Source organism: Sturnira hondurensis, unplaced genomic scaffold (assembly GCF_014824575.4).
Source record: "Sturnira hondurensis isolate 20B ecotype Veracruz unplaced genomic scaffold, ASM1482457v3 Scaffold0013931, whole genome shotgun sequence".
Classification (NCBI taxonomy): Eukaryota; Metazoa; Chordata; class Mammalia; order Chiroptera; family Phyllostomidae; genus Sturnira; species Sturnira hondurensis.
The window spans coordinates 764,608-780,214 of record NW_028086562.1 but is presented as its reverse complement, the minus strand read 5'-3'; the positions used below and the strand labels follow the sequence as shown (position 1 = coordinate 780,214).

General features: G+C 49.3%; 1 protein-coding gene across 7 annotated transcripts in view; it reads left to right on the top strand.

The window, feature by feature from the left end:
* The window catches only part of PER3 (period circadian regulator 3), a 39,376-nt gene extending 27,762 nt beyond the window's left edge, over window positions 1-11,614 (top strand). For 4 of the 7 annotated variants that reach the window (XM_037062047.1, XM_037062046.1, XM_037062051.1 and 1 more), the window contains exons 15-22: window positions 643-764; window positions 1,013-1,186; window positions 2,358-2,603; window positions 3,141-3,769; window positions 5,087-5,183; window positions 7,466-7,649; window positions 8,159-8,309; window positions 9,299-10,596. In XM_037062047.1, the coding sequence (XP_036917942.1) occupies window positions 643-764; window positions 1,013-1,186; window positions 2,358-2,603; window positions 3,141-3,769; window positions 5,087-5,183; window positions 7,466-7,649; window positions 8,159-8,309; window positions 9,299-9,382 (1,687 nt within the window). In that variant the 3' untranslated portion in view covers window positions 9,383-10,596. Of the gene's footprint in view, window positions 1-642; window positions 765-1,012; window positions 1,187-2,357; window positions 2,604-3,140; window positions 3,770-5,086; window positions 5,184-7,465; window positions 7,650-8,158; window positions 8,310-9,298; window positions 10,597-10,687 lie in introns of those variants that run through there. The other 3 variants (XR_005068813.1, XM_037062048.1, XM_037062049.1) reach the window with 3 other exon arrangements.
* The last annotated feature ends 3,993 nt before the right edge of the window (window positions 11,615-15,607 follow it).

The following is a 15,607-nucleotide window of genomic DNA, read 5'->3' as shown; positions in this document are numbered from 1 at the left end:
GCATCCTTGGGGTTGGACCCAGAGGAAACAGAAACAGGTTGTCGACGAGGTACATGTACTCCGGTGTCTAGCCCAGCATTATTCATGGTAGCCTGGCTGTGGGAACACCCCAAACGCTCACCAGCAGGTGGATTTAAAAAAGCACGGTGTGTGCACAGTGGAGTATAATTCAGCCATTAGGAAGGAAGGCATCCTCCCATTTGGAACAATGTGGATGGACCGTCAGCACTAAGCAAGATAAGTTAGTCTTGTTCTTAGGGTAGCACATACATGGAATCCAAAAGTTAAACGTGTTAAAAAAAATGAGGGTCACCAGGGGGTTGGGCACGGGGGTGTGATGGTGTTTAAGGGAACGAAAGTGAGCGGTGGAGAAGCGAGAGATGTGATGCGCAGTAGAATGAATACACTGCATTGTGTAAGGTGAGCTGTGTCCACATCTGCAGTCCTCTTACAGTGTATTAATGTATCAACGTGCTGCACACCTTAAACCAATACAGTGTTACATGTCAAATGTATTCTATTTATTTGTTTAATAAAAGGAAGTGCAGTCCGTCCCAAACAGAAATGGTGTTAAAAAGCAAAGAGGTTGGTGACGAAGTTAGGGGCCAGGTAAGACTGCCTGACCTCAGTATGTTGTCACAGATACCTGAAGAGCTACAACATTCCCGCTTTGAAAAGGAAGTGCATATCCTGTACAAATACAACATCATCCTCAGAAGAAGACAGACAGCACCACAAGGCAGATGATGTCCAGGCTTTGCAAGGTAACAGCAGTGCCTCTCATTGTTAGATGAAAAGAATTATTACAAAGCCACCCCTTTCTCTCTGTTTCTTTCTAATTTTGTGGCATTAATTCTTTCATTGTAGTTAACCGATCCCAGTTTCAACCCCTCTTTATGGTCCATAGGTTATCATTTGTCAGTTACCAATGTCTGTGAACTGTCCGGTGTCTCACATAGATTTCCCGCTGGGAGTTAACTCTTTTCACTGTCCATTGTTCTCATGTCCCCAGCTGTTTCCCAGCTCCCAGCCAAGACTAAGTCGGAAGTGCCCACTCACAGACGGCCCGCCGACGCCGAAGGGGCTGCTCCACGGAGCCTGCCCACCGCGGCGCTGAGCCTGGGCTCTGGCGTCAGCCAGTGCAGTTACAGCAGCACCATGGTCCACGTGCCACCGCCAGAGCCAGGTACCACACTGACCTTGGACTTCACACAGACTGCACACTAGACACGCTGCTGTGAGGAAATAAAAGTCATTTATACCCTTTGCTGAGCAACGACTTCTGCGTTACACACACTTTTTCTTTAATTCAGTTCAAGTATTTTGGGAAGTGTCTCGTTATATTGGTTACATATATACATGTACTTTAGACTCTATTTCTTCGTTATGTCACTTGTCAGTCAAATCAGCTGACACATGGGAAGCACTTGGAATGCTGCCTGTGGCGGCAAGCCCTCGGGCAGTGTGGCCGCTGCTGACGCGGGCAGGCCACCGGACGGCTGACCTCAAGAGAAGGCATCTGTTTCACACTTTGTAGTTGGGCCTAGATACACCATACGTGTGTGTGTGTGTGTGTCTACAGAAATGCACACACACACACAGAAATCTTGTGTTTGACCACTGTGTTCATTTAGCAATATAATAACTTAGTAAATAGCTCTGGTATTTTCTTTTTATTCCTTTTTACTGCCTCTTATTCTTTTGACTTACTCATTACTCATCACAGTTTGGTGGGTGAAGGGAAAAAACAGTGACAGGTGTGTTACATCAGGTTTCCAGATTAGCTCTGATTGACCTTTGCATCCATGGTATGCTCATCAGCCTGTGCTGAGCAGTCACCCTGCGCCCCTCCCGGTCTGTGGTCCTCAGGGAAGGCACCCTCCTGTAGCCCTCACAGCGCCCCCTTGAGGGGAGAGTGTAGCGTTGAGGGGGCCGTGGGCTGGTGGGGAGAGGCCAGAGACCAGCCGTTGTGAGATCCGATGGTGTTGCTGATGAGCCAAAGAGAGCTTGTTGATTTTCAAACCACATGAATGTATTACAGATTAAAAAATAAATTCAAAGATGAAAAGGAATATTTTGAAAAGTTTAGGGAGATAGGAAGATATTTACAATAAAAGCAAAATTTAAAGAAATACATAAGTTCGGGTACTACAGCTCTGTGAAATGAATACACAAGTATACAAAGACTATGAAGACAGGCAGAAAAACAGAGTGTGTGTGCTAGGTTGATGAAGTTTTTGTGTTCTGGCTGCTGTAATAATGTTCATAAAAGTTCCTGAAAGGTTGTTAAATTGGTAAAACAAGAAATACAAGTAGCCGTTAGCAATTGAAATTAAATCTTTCTTCTTCTTCCTCAGCAGAATTGATTCCAGCTGAGGAAGCCACTGCCGCCTGTGAGCCTGGGGCACCCCCGACACAGGTGTCCCTGCTGACTGCGGAAGACTTCAGGCACGTGGGGCTCACGAAGGCTGTTCTGTCGGCCCACACACAGAAGGAGGAGCAGAACTACGTGGACAGGTTCCGGGAAAAGATCTTGTCGTCTCCCTACAGCTCCTATCTTCAGCAAGAAAGCAGAAGCAAGGCTAAAGATTTCTGTGTTCAAGGTAACTCAGTTTTTAACTGTGTTTCATTCCTGTGTGTAGCCATCGGGTTTGTAAGTCACCTGTCAGTAGGCCGAAGGTAGGGGCTATGAAACGAATTGAGAAACTGATGGAGAGGTGCTGGCATCTGTTCATTATTTTATTTTATTTTATTTTAAAGGTTTTATTTACTTATTTTTAGGCAGAGGAAAAGGGAAGGAGGAAGAAAGGTAGAGCAGTACCCATGTGTGGTTGCCTCTCACGCACTCCCTGCTGGGGACCTGGCCCACAACCCAGGCATGTGCCCTGGTTGGGAATCAAACCAGCTCCACTTTGGTTTGCAGGCTGGCGTTCGGTCCACTGAGCCACAGCAGCCAGGGCATCAGTTATTTTTAGCATTACTTGTACCTTGGATTTTGTTCATCTCCTCGGAGCTGCTCACAGTCCCTGAGCAGACAGAGTTGGTGTCATAATCTCCCTGTCACCCCGCCCCTCCCCTCACAAGGCAGCCTCCCCCCTACAGTTTGGTCTCCACCACGTGCCTCCTCTCTGTCCTCTCAGGAGACTCAACTCCCAAGCAGACCCGGCCAACTGGTTGCAAGAAGGGGAAGCACAGGCGGAAGAAGCTGCGAGAGCCACTTGACGACCAGTGCACCAAGGATGCCTTCTGTCCCCATGTCAGAGTGGACATACAGAACCCGCAGCCCTGGTGCTCGGCCCCCACCTCTGCTCTCCACACCCCTGGCCTGTCGCTCCCGGCTGTGGTGGCAGCCCCCAGCCAGGCCCCATACCTCATCCCAGCATTCCCCCTGCCCTCCGTGACCTCACTGGGAAGAGAGTACGCAGCCTCAGTGACAGCACTGGACTGTCTGCCCAGGCTGCCTTTCCCAGCTGTCCCTTTGCCTTACGTGACCATTTTTCTCCCTGACCCCCCGGCCTGTCATCTTTTGGCACCAACGTTCCCTCCATGTCCACTTCTGGGAGCAGCAGGCCCTTCTGAAACCCCAGCCTCAGTATCGGCGGTGGCTCCCCACGTGGCAGTACCACCTCCAGTCACTGACCAGAGGGCTGGGGAGCCCTGGGACAGCCAGAGCGACGACCGCCCATTTCTCAGCTCCCGGGGCAGCTCGCCGCTGCAGCTGGACTTGCTGCAGGAGGACCTGCCTGGGTCCTGCGCATCTGCAGAGCAGGTGAGGAGGCGTGGCACCCAGAGCGGAGGCAGGAAGGGACACACTGTTGGCACGCAACTGCTGAAACCACTGAAATCGAGGTTCTCACCCTGGGCTCTGCGCAGGCGTGTGAGCAGGACAGGCCCCACGCCAGCCACCATGGTTCCCGGGAATGGCCCGGGCCTCCCTGCTCTGGTTTGAAGACAGGAAGGACAGGTCTGCCGTGTCCCGGATCCTCAAATACTGCGTGTGGTTTTCCCAAAGCACTTCCCCATTTTCTTTGTGATCTAAGTTGTATCCTTCTCTAAAGTCTTATATCCATGCATTATACTTACCATGTTCGTTGTCTGTAAGATGCGTTTCCTTACCTGTGACTGAGGTTGTGGTCTGGTAAGAGTGGAGTAAGCCCACCAACAAGACAGGAATTCAGCAGTCTCCCTTTGGGGGCCTGGAGGACAGCAGTTGTGTGCAGGGGGAGGAGATTGGCAGCTTGTCGGCACTCATCAGTAAAGAAGGCAGTTTACAGTTTCACATTTGTACGTGTCATTTTCAAAAATCGAGAATTTTTTGGTCAGTTTTTTTTTAACTTTTCATCCCATTACCTAAAAAGCATTCTCTGATTTCCAGGTTATGTTTTGGAATAGGATCCAAGATGAGTGTGAATATTTACACAAAGTTCTCAGTCTTCCCTTCAGGGTGTAATTACCCTTTTATTTTAACACATGCAAATCGAGAACGTGTGTAATTTCAAAAGCCTACCATGAGTGCACTTGCTGCAAGTCCGAGGCCAGGCAGTGTATCCCAGGGAGCAGACCCTGGGCTGCGGAAGAGACACGGGTTCAGATCCCAGCCCTGCCACTTGGTAGCTGACGGGCAAGTTATGGAACCTATCTTTGCCTTTGTTTCCCTATTTGAAAAACAGAAAGATTAATACTTCATAGCTTATTCTGAGAATTAAATGAACGAGTATTTATGGAGTTCATCTCCCCACCCCCCCAGGCAGTGTGAGTTCCAGGATAACAGGACCTTTGTTTTGTTTACACTTGTATTCCTAGTCTGTGGGACACTGCTTAGAACATATAAAGTGTTTGGTGCATCTGTTCTGAACGACCAGACATCAATGCATACAGCTGTATGGCCTGTAGCACATAGTAAGTGCTCAAAAAAACAGTGTCTTGAATTTTATATACGGAGGAACTTGGGCCGCATTCTTGGGGACAGGCCGACACTATTTAGCATTTCAGTTTTACCTGGCATTTTATTCTGTTTGTGAAGTGGGAGCTCTCCCAGTTATTCTGTAACATGTTACCATTTTTTTCTCATGTTCTTACTTTCTAGCAGTGTGTCACAGACCACAGTGGCAAGGGGAGCCACCATTTTACCGCAGGTGCCCTGTCGGCTCCCGGGGAATCTGGACCTGCCTCTGCGGCATCAGGTGGGGTCCCAATGACACCTTCCCCGGGCTCTGCTCCCCGGGGATCACCGTGAGGACGGGCTGCTTCGTTTCCACGCTGGTGTTTTTCCTTGTCCTTTTCGTTTTTCCATAAGCTTTATTGGGTTTATTTCTTTACTTACGGTGAGATGCACCACATTTAGGCATATAAAACAAGATCCCTGAGAAATGAATGTACTAGGGTCCCCACCACCATAGTCGCCAGGTGGACGCACTCCTGGGGCCCTGGCTCTCGGGCCTCGGGCCTCCGCCCCTCCGCCCCGTGCCACACGAGTGTTGGTTTTTCTGCAGCGCACGCTGATGCAGTTGCCCGGCGTGCGGCCTTCTGTGTGGGGACTCTCAGGGCCCACAGTGCTGCTGAGTTCCGCCCTGACTGCCCGTCGGGGGCTTGCTCCTCTTCCCCACGGAGCAGAGGGACACCGTGTGGCCGGCCATTCACCAGGTGGTGGGCATTGGGTTTCCAGTGTGGCCTCTTAGTGGCCACAGTGTGGCTGTGATGAACATTTTAGTCTAAGTCGTTTTGTGGACACAGGTTTTCTTTTCTCTTGGGTAAATACCTCAGGAGGAAATTGCCGGGTCATGTGTATGGCTAACTTCACAAGAAGCTGCCGAGCTGTTCTCCAGAGTGGCTAGACCACTGCGCGTGCCTGTCAGCAGTGACCGAGCACTCCAGCTTTGGCACTTCCTGCCCGATGCTGGGGACTGCCGTTGTCGAAGCTCAGCCTTTCCCGTGGGGTGTGTAGTGACACCTCACGGTTCCCCTTTGCATTCTCCTAGTGACCAGCAGTGTTGAGTGTCTTACAATGTACTTCCTGCCATCGTATGTGTTCTGGTCTTGTGTGACTGCCCATGTGGGGGACTTAGTTTCCTGTTGAGTGGTAAGAGCTCTGTACGTACTCTGGATATAAGTCCTCTGTCAAATATTTGTTTTGCAAAAATTTCCTCCCTGTGTGTGGCTTGCTTTTTCATTTTATTTTTGTTTTTAGCCTCATTTTGAAGAGCAAAGTGTTTTATAATGTTAATGAAACCTGGTGGATCAGATTTTTCTGTGTGCCCTCTCTGAGAAGTCTCCCGTCTTCCCAGATGTCAGCCAGACAGCCTCTGTCCGGTGGAGACGGATGTTTCGTGGTGCTGGCTTTTAGAGTTAGGGCTGGGATCCATTTTCGGTTGATTTTCGCAGACAGTGTGAGGTAGGGGTCGCTGTGCTTTCCTCACATACAGATACCCAGTTGTTCCTGCCTGATGTGCTGAGAAGGTTACTGCTCCCCCCACTGAGTTACCGCTGCGCCTCTGCTGGAAACAACTCGGCCGTCTGTGTCAGGGTCTGTCTCTGTCTCTGCTCTGTTGATCCTCCCGGCTAACGGTGGGGCTGCCCCGAATTCTTCTGATGTAGCTTTCAGATAAGTCTTCAGTGCTGCTGGCTTGAGTCCTCCACCTTTATTCTTCTTTTTAAAATAATTTTGAATATTGTAGGTCTTTTGTCCATGTAAATTGTAGAATCAGGTTCTTGGTTTCTACCAAACAAACAAAAAAACTCCTGCTGGACTTGACTGGTGTTGCTCTGACTCTGCTGGCCAGTTTCGGAGGAATTACCACCCTGCGAGAGTTGAGTCTGACCCTCCTGCGTGATCTGTTTCTGATTTATGCAGGTCTTTAATTTTTGTCATCAGCGTTTGCAGTTTCCTGTGTCCAGTCTCACACATACATGTTTTACTGAAGTTGTCCCTGAGGATGTCACGTATTTGATGCGATAGTACTTGATGGAGACCTATAGCAGGATTACCAGGCTTTCTGATGCTCCTTCTGGGGACGGTGGCTTTCTTGTGGGTGTGGGTAAGCACAGAGTGGTCACCGACTCTATCAGGGCGGACGTTGGACCGCCACAAGTTGAGGAGAAAGAAGTCGGAGGTTTTGCGGAGAGCGTGACCTCTCGATGGGCTCTGGTCTTCGAGCTGAATGGCGAGGGCTCGGCCCCAGGTCTGCAAATGAACAAGTGGACAAGCCAGTGAGAAAGGGGAGCTGAGACATCGGTGATTTAAGAGGGGGAGCCAGGATGGAGCCATTCTGGGGGCACTATGAGAGGGCATAGCTCCGGGGGCTGAGGAAGAAGCCTGGAGACGATCCAGGAACCGCAGGCGGAGGTTACCTGGCTGACGGCCGTGCTGGAAGGTGATGAACATCAGGTCATGGCCATGGTCCCTGAAGAACCTGGCACACCAGTCCCTGATGGGCATGTTCTAATTTGTTATGTTGACTCTTGGCAGGAACCAGTGAGAGCAGCATTTGTTTTGCTAGCAGTGAGGATTCCTCCGAAACCCCCCGGAGTGGGCAGCAGTCTCAGGGTGTGCAGACAAAAGCAGCACTTCCCAGCTTAAGGGACGAGTCCATCTGGAGGATGATAAAGGAGACCCCCGAGTGCGTTCTCATGACGTACCAGGTGCCCGAGAGGTGAGAAAGCCTTGTGGGTGGTTTCTTAGACGTTTCTCAATACAAAGTGATTTTCGAATGTTTTTATACATACTCTTGGGGAAATGTATTTTCACATTCATTCGTTTGAAGTTCAATGACGAGTGATCTCTTAAAGCAGTGGCTGGGGTGAGAGGGCCGCATGCACATGGGTCCAGGCTCAGCAAACGCGTCACCGTTGTGAGAGGAGAGGACGAGGAGGAGGGCCCGCTTGCCCAGGCGGCACCTGAGTGCGGGGCTCCTTCTAGGCTCTGGGTCTCGTTCGCACTCCGGGCAGAGGAGGGCCCTGGGCCCCCCCAGAGCTCTGAGCGCGTGCTCTCCACCGAGAGCTCCAGCCTCACCAGCTGCCAGGCAGATGATGCGGTTGCCTTTAACGTGTCCCTCGTGTGTGATGACAAGATGCAAAGCCTGTTCCAGACCAAGGAGAATGGCCATCCTTAGGTGGGCTTTGTTCGGGACTGTTGAAGTTTCATGTGTCCGTTTGGTTTCAGGGTCACAGAAGATGTCCTGAAAGAAGACCTGGAAAAGCTGGAGGGCATGAGGTGGCAACAGCCGCACTTCTCCCCCGGACAGAGGGCGGAGCTTGCCCGGGTGCATTCTTGGATCCAGAGCCAGACTCTCCCCCAGGAGATAGACATCCCAGTAAGCACAGTGCAGTAGCTGTCACAGGTCAGGGGGGTCCGGACAGGGTCCTGGTCTCTGCATGTGCATGGCATGACCCACTGAAAACTTCAGTCCCCATGGCCACCGCTGTGCTCGGTGTTGTCCCCCCTGCTTCACCGGTAAACACAGAACGAGGAGTGGAGATGCTAAAGAATTTGCGTAGGGTTACACAGGTCACTGGATTTTCAGTGCAGGTCTTTCTGACTGCAAACACTTTTTGATTCCACCTCTTGGAATATTCTGGGGCCACAAGGAGCGAAGTCACCTGCTCCAACATGTGACTGACCAGGTCCGGAGGTGCGGGAGGTTTGCATCTCAGATCTGCACGCACAAATGAAAAGAGGTCAAACTCAAGACACACGCTTCACACCAGGGCAGCATCTGCACGTAGTGGGGGTTTCCGAGGGGCCAGGTGGGCCTTCCACTCCCAAGAGGTCTTCACAGTGAGCCCAGATGCCTGCAGCCTGCCCAGGGAGGGTCCCCTTTGCTGGCGGGCCCAGGGTCAGTCTGGGGTGATGGCCATGACAGTGACGGGAGGGGATGAGTGGAGTTAAAAGTTCAAACCAGCAAATAGAAAGGTAGGCATCCAAAAAAAGGCATGTAAGACTCGTGTGTTAAACAAGGCATGGGAATCCACATGTGCCTGTCGCTTGAGGGTGGCCGGACACGGTCTCTCCAAAGCACAGGAGCTGGGCTGGTTACTCAGCATCTCTGTTTTTTAAATACTGTGTTCTGGTGTTGGAGTAGAAGGGTATAGGAAGAATTAACCGCAAGACATTGTAAGCAAAAGCGTTTAAGAAGGTGCCGTCATTTGCCCTCTAATAATAAGGGACAAGCCGTAACAGATATTCTTGATAGGAACAGGTGGGGGACTTAGACCTGGTTTGGCCAGCATTTTACTGATTCTATGTCACCTGTTTAGGTGACATAGCCTTCAATAACCTGCCTACTTTTGTTCTTTCTTGGAGGGCTGTGTCACTTGCAAAAGCGAAGATCTGGTCGCTGGTGCTGTAGGACCCCGTGGTGAGGACCCAGCAGAAGACAGCAGTTGAGTGACTGTGGAGGTGCCAGTGGCACTTTCTCCGCAGGACCTGCTGGCCGGGGGTCCTCTGTGCGCCTCTCTGTCCACTCCTGGCTCTTAAATGGCCCGGACCTTACCGTTGGATGTTGAGGTTTTTCCGCCCTGACTTTTTCATAGACATCGCTTTTCCAAGGCAGACTTTGTATATAGAGTCTTCTCCTTCTCCCTGTTCCTGATGTATTAAAACTGTCCGCAGGCTGTTTTCCTAGCTTAGCTGTCTTCTAAAGAGATTGGAAGGCCCTGAAGAAGGTATGTGTACAGCAAAACTTTATTTCACGGGTCACCCAAAATATACTGTAAAGAGAAAAGTAGCTGAAAAGAGCCCCAGCCAAAACTCAGCCTCACTGATTTTGCTCTGCTGTTACATAAATCATTTCCCTGTTAGAGAATGTGAAGAAATCCCACCTGTGGGCCATACACTTGTCATCGCGGTTCCCATAAATCTGTGCAGCGTCTGCCCAGGTGATCTGCCCTCTGTAATCAGCACACACCTCATTCAGCTTCCCCTCTGTTAGAGTTTGGAGCCAAGGTGGGGGGGGTGGGGGACGGCGCACTCCAAGAGGGCAGCTCAGCCTTCATTTTCGCAGATGCCTTACCCCTCGGTTTTCCACCTTCCACAGAAACTTGGAGTCTCATCCTAAAAACTGATCCACTGACAATGAACTTACCCCTTGGGGAGTTGAAGTTAGCTTTTGCATGTATCATTTTAAGACAAAAGAGCTTCTAACTCCACCAGTGACATTTCCCTTTTCGAATGCTTTTGTTTTTAAAATGATTTTTAAAAGTTTAGTGAAAATTAATACTGGCTTTGTATGTGTCTGTGTTCAAATGTGTTTAAACCAAAATTAATAGTTAACTCTTTCTTTTCAACCAATGTACACCAAGAAGGTCTCCACCGCTGCCCGAGGCCTGACTGCCACTGCCTTTGTTTGCCCTTAGGCTGGGTGAGTGTCTGGCAGGGGCCGCACAGTGGGCAGAGGTCCTTGGGAGCTTGGGAGCCCGGAGCAGGCAGGGTGGGCGCAGAATGCCCTGAAATCCAAGCTCTTTCCGTGGCCGTCCTTGTGACTTCTGAGAAGGGGCTGGGTTGTTTCCTGGTTGGTTAGGCCCTGTTCTCTAGAGAAGGTGGTGAATCCTTCTCAGACTTGGATGACGTACGCAGGCTGCGCCCACATGGCTCAGAAAGAGGAAGTGGAGGAAAATAGAGGTCACGGTAAACTCTTATCTTCACCAACTAACTTATTTTTCTGTTGTGTTGTTGTGTTTTATTTTGTTTTAGGAAAATACTTTTTCTTTCAAGATGTGTAGCTTTTTATTAAAATGCGCCCTGAGAGGGACTAGGAGGAGCGACTTTTCTGTCCGTGGTGACCTCCGGGCCTGCTTCTCAGTGTAGCTTAGATTCGCATTTGGAAGCAGTCGTTTCCTGGAAGGTAATTCTGTCTGAAGGTGTCAGAACCTTTTTCAGATGCTACCTATAACACTTCTTGGAAGTTTTTAATGTTAAGCAACTATTCCTATTTTACAAATGGAGAACTCTCATATTCGTCTCCACCTTGATTGTTCAGTGATTTTTGAAGCCCTCATTGTGTTGTTTTGTGTGCTACTTTTTAATTTTTTTGCCCCTGGGGGAAAATAATCAAATTTTAAAAATTAATCATCCTGGATATTGTCGATCAATAGAACCATCGTGACCTTCTGTAGTGATAAAATTCTGGATTTCGATTAGCACAAATCGAAAATGACATGCCGCTGCCAGGGGTCCCCTGCACTGGTGTGTGTTTCAAAGCTTCTGTCCTGTCACAGGAGAGGCTTTTCTTTCCCGTTCTTTCCGGGGATTCATTTGATCTCAATGTGCTCACTTCTTTGCCTTGGGACACATTTATGGAGTGTGCGCTACCCCAGGCTTCCTCTGAAGCCGGTGCTCGCTGTAGGCAGAGTCCTCAGACCATTCTCATCCTCGGACTTTGGCAAGTAGACAAGCGCTGTGTTTAGAGGCTGGACCGAGATGTCCTCCTGCCGGCGGCGGGGGAGGAGGCTCAGCACCGCCCCCCACGGGGGCTTCGCCCAACTGTCCACTGTGTTGTTCAAGTTCATTTACTTTTCTGTATTCATGACTATAGAAATTGGTAATAAAAATGTGTATTGTAGGCTTCAATGTTTACATAAATTTTGCCCAAAAGGCTATATTTTCTTGGAAAAGAGGTCAGGATTTATGAAAAACAGAACACTGTGTGAATGGAATCGTTTTGCAATTGGGTGAAATTTCATTATGATTCACCAGGCAGACTTAATCAAATGAAATTTTGTTTCAACTGAACATACAATTAACTGTGTGAATCCACTTGTTTTTAATGGTTATTAATATTTTATTAGGTATCTTTTTAAGTAAAAACAATAAATAAACCAAGTACATGTAAAACTCAAGAAATTTTCTTGCACTGTTTCCACAAACCTTTGCCAAGGCTGTGTGTTTGGTGTCCTTCGGGAGTCCAGCAGCGAGGGGCTGAACGGCACTCGGACTGACTCGGGCCAGCTCGGTTTGGTGTCCTTCGGGAGTCCAGCAGCGAGGGGCTGAACGGCACTCGGACTGACTCGGGCCAGCTCGGGTGACTCGGGCCAGCTCGGGCCAACTCAGGCTGACTTGGGCTGACTCGGGCTGACTCGGGCTGACGCCCGCTTGCTGCCCCACAGCACTTTGCGTGGGCATCGCCAGTCTGTGAGCGCCTGTGTGGGCCGTGCGGCGTTCCCAGATTCGCTGTTACTGAGTCTTCCCCTCAGCGCTGAAGAGTTTACTAGGTCCTGAATATATGTGCACATTTTTAATACTAATATTAATCCTGAATTTAGGAAAATCAGTTACCAAAATTATTCTTCGAGATTCCATAGTGAACCTGTATTACACAGTGTCTGTCACTGGTAGCAACAAAATCTCAAAATACAGAACAAGATCCTGAGAACCACAAGGGTTTTTAAGTAAATCATCTGCTCCCTTTTGTAACCAAACGGCAATGCTAGAAGAAAAAGACCGTCCAGGGTGCGTGGAGTGTGCACCCCTCTCACAGGAGCTGTTCGAGGTGCTCCCGGGGAACTGTCTCTGTGATGCTCGCAGTCCCCCGGGAAGCTGGGCTCCTGCCCTCCTTTTACGGAGAAGGATGTCTGGCAGCCAGAGTCCGAGAACTTGGTCAAGGACTCTCCGGCTGGGTGCGTTGGGAGCAGGAATCAGAACGGAGCGATCGGACTCCAGAGCCCCATGCGTGGGGAAAGTAGCCTCATGTCAGTGAAACAAGGGGGCGATTTTAGGGTTGCGTGCCGTGGGACGTGGGACTCCACCTTCCACGCTCTCTGGTGTCATAAATGGGAAATAGTCCTGGGGCTCAAAGATTCGGTTTCACCAGTGAGAGAGACCACGTAATGTGAGCCTGTTCCCGGGCGACGCATCCGTTTTCTGAGTTTCAAGTATCTCTCTCTGCAGGTTGGTTCTTGGTATCTTCAGTAAGGACAGTGAAGGTTTATCAGACCTGTGCTCTGTGAGAGACCGTTGGTGATTGTTGACAAGGTCAGTGCCGATGGGTGTGGCAGTCTGGTGCACCACCTGGCCCCTCCAAAGTGGTGCTGCTGTGGGGGCTGCGTGCGCTGGGGGTGCTTAACATTTTAATCCAGTTCTGTGCTGGAAGCGCCCCGCTCACACGGTGTTCTCTACGTACCGGGGTGGGCAAAAGTGGGTTTACAGTGTTGGTGTGGAAAAAGACCCGTCACACGGAAGGATATGAAATAATAAGATAGTACAGTAATCAGGAAATAATACAAGAATAGACTGTTCTGTGTACTCACCACTGTCAACCTGACTTTGCCCAGCCTGTGTATAAGCTACACTTACAGAGATGGATGAATAGGATGTACAGTAGTACACATGCGAAACAGGTTGTGAAGGTACTTTCCTGGTAGAAGTGAACTGATCCGTGAGCTCACAGGAGCTGAGATCACACAAGGTCTGGTGTTATGAGACTCAAGTTTCCACATGTTAAGCACTTGGGTTAGCAGGGGAGGGGATCGGAGCCCCGGGAGGCACCCTCATCAGACACTAGGGGTGTTCAGACTGTCCCCAACCCTCAGGCATCCTTTACTGGAATGGTTTTTCCAAGTTACTGATTTTTTTTTCAGGGCAATATCTCACATTGTCATTTTTAAGGGCTATGGTAATGTAGCTTATGTGAATGATTTAGTTCTGTCTGGTGTGGCTCAGTGGATTGAGGGCCAGCCAGCAAACCAAAGGGTCTCTGGTTTACTCTCAGTCAGGGCACATGCCTGGGTTGCAAGCCAGGCCAGCTCCCCTGTAGGAGACACGTGAGATGCAACCATACACTGATGTTTTTCTCCTTCTCTTTCTCCCTTCCCCTCTCTAAAAATAAATAAGATATTTTTAAATCAATTTAAATAAATGATTTGCAGTTTAACTAGTTTAACTAAATTTTACCCATGACTTTTTCTTAGCATTTGCTTCTGTTATTTACTTTTAAATTTTCAGAGAATTCTTTAAAAATAAGTTGATGTGAGGGAGAATTACATGCTCCAGGATGTGTTTATACGTAAAATAACCACTAATGATATTTGCAAAACATAGAGGATTTATTTTCCGAGGAATAACGAGCAGGGTATAGTTTGCCAAGCGTTGCTTCTATGCTGTTTTCAAATCAACGAGCTTTTCTGTCTTTAGTTTTCCAAGACGGTGGGTTTTGAGCTGACTTGTGGATGCCTGTTTTCCTTCAGACACAGTATTTCCAGAAGCATTCAGAGGGGTGTCCACGTTTGTCCTGTTTCCTGGTTCTGGCCCAGAGGCGATTCAGTAGAACGTTGGGCCCCTGTCCAGAGAACGTCTGAAACCAGAGCCAAACAGACAAAAACAGATGGATTATCGGCGGAGGCAGGGTCCTGCAGGAGAAAGGAACTGGGTTCAAGACATCAGCCCTCCCCATTTATTCTCTGGGATGTGATCGCACGAGGAGCCCAGGGCGCCCGCACCCACCTGGTGGTCTGTCCCGTCTCTTAAGTCCTGGGGTCTCCCTGAATTTTCCTAGATGCTCGCCGACTTCCTTCTGCTTAAATAGTCTGTCAGTAACGAGTTCTGGACATTTGTTATCTTGTGTATAAAATAGGTCTTTTATTTGTCTTAACTTCCTAGAACCTTGGTTTTGGATGGGTTTTTTTAGTCCTAGAATTTTATGAGTAAATCTTACTAACCACCCATATGATTTTAGAGTCTTTAACCACAATTCTCTACTGAGAAGACTGGAAACATCTGAATGATAACTGCCAATTGGTCACATGCAGAAGCCACACCATCCCGGACTGGGTGGTGCCCCGCCATGGGGGACTTCGGCTCATGTATTCCATCTCCAGCACACAGTGCTTCCGGAGTATATTTTTACAAGGATATTATGGGTACTACACTGAAAAAGATGCTTCTAATCAAAATGTTTGGGAAATGTTTGCTTTCAAGTTAAATAAGCCAATGTCGTCATTTCCTGGGGTTTCCCTGTGCTCGCGTGCACGGAGAATGGCCCAGAGGGGCTGGAACGCGCCTTGGGCGGTAGCCTGGCCCTGGGGACTGGTGTACCCGGAAAACCCCAAGTTAGAGTTTGGTGTGGGGTGGGGGTGGGGGGAATGATCAAATACAGGTTTTTCTTTAAGCATTCAGAGTCCTCCACTAATTGTGCCTCGTCTCTAACCACTCGATAGCATCCATCATTCCCTGCGGCAATCGTCACTCAAAATAACTTCCGGTTTTGCTCGCTCCTGCGCATGCTCCGCCCCCAGTGTTGCGCTCCTCCTTCCTCTTGGATGCTGCACTGCCCTGCTTTTCAAACCTCAGCTTGAAACAGCCCCCGGGCGCCCTGGTAAACTGCCAGCTGGGATTCCTCTGGCGCTGGGGCTCAGCCTCTCCCCCCGAAGCAGCAGATCCATGACCGCGTGCAGAGGCAGCGAGTGAGAACGGCAAGCGGTAACAAACTTAAGGTCCGGGACCTTATCTTTTATAATAACTTATCCAAAACAAGCACTGGATCAGTTTCTCTCGTCTTCACACATTTCATGTGAGTCAAAATTTGGAAAAGTTAATGCTTCGAAATAACGACGACTGGCAGTGATTGTAGGGTGTGGTTTCTACCAGGATCGCTAGTCTAATTCATAAATTCAGGATCTC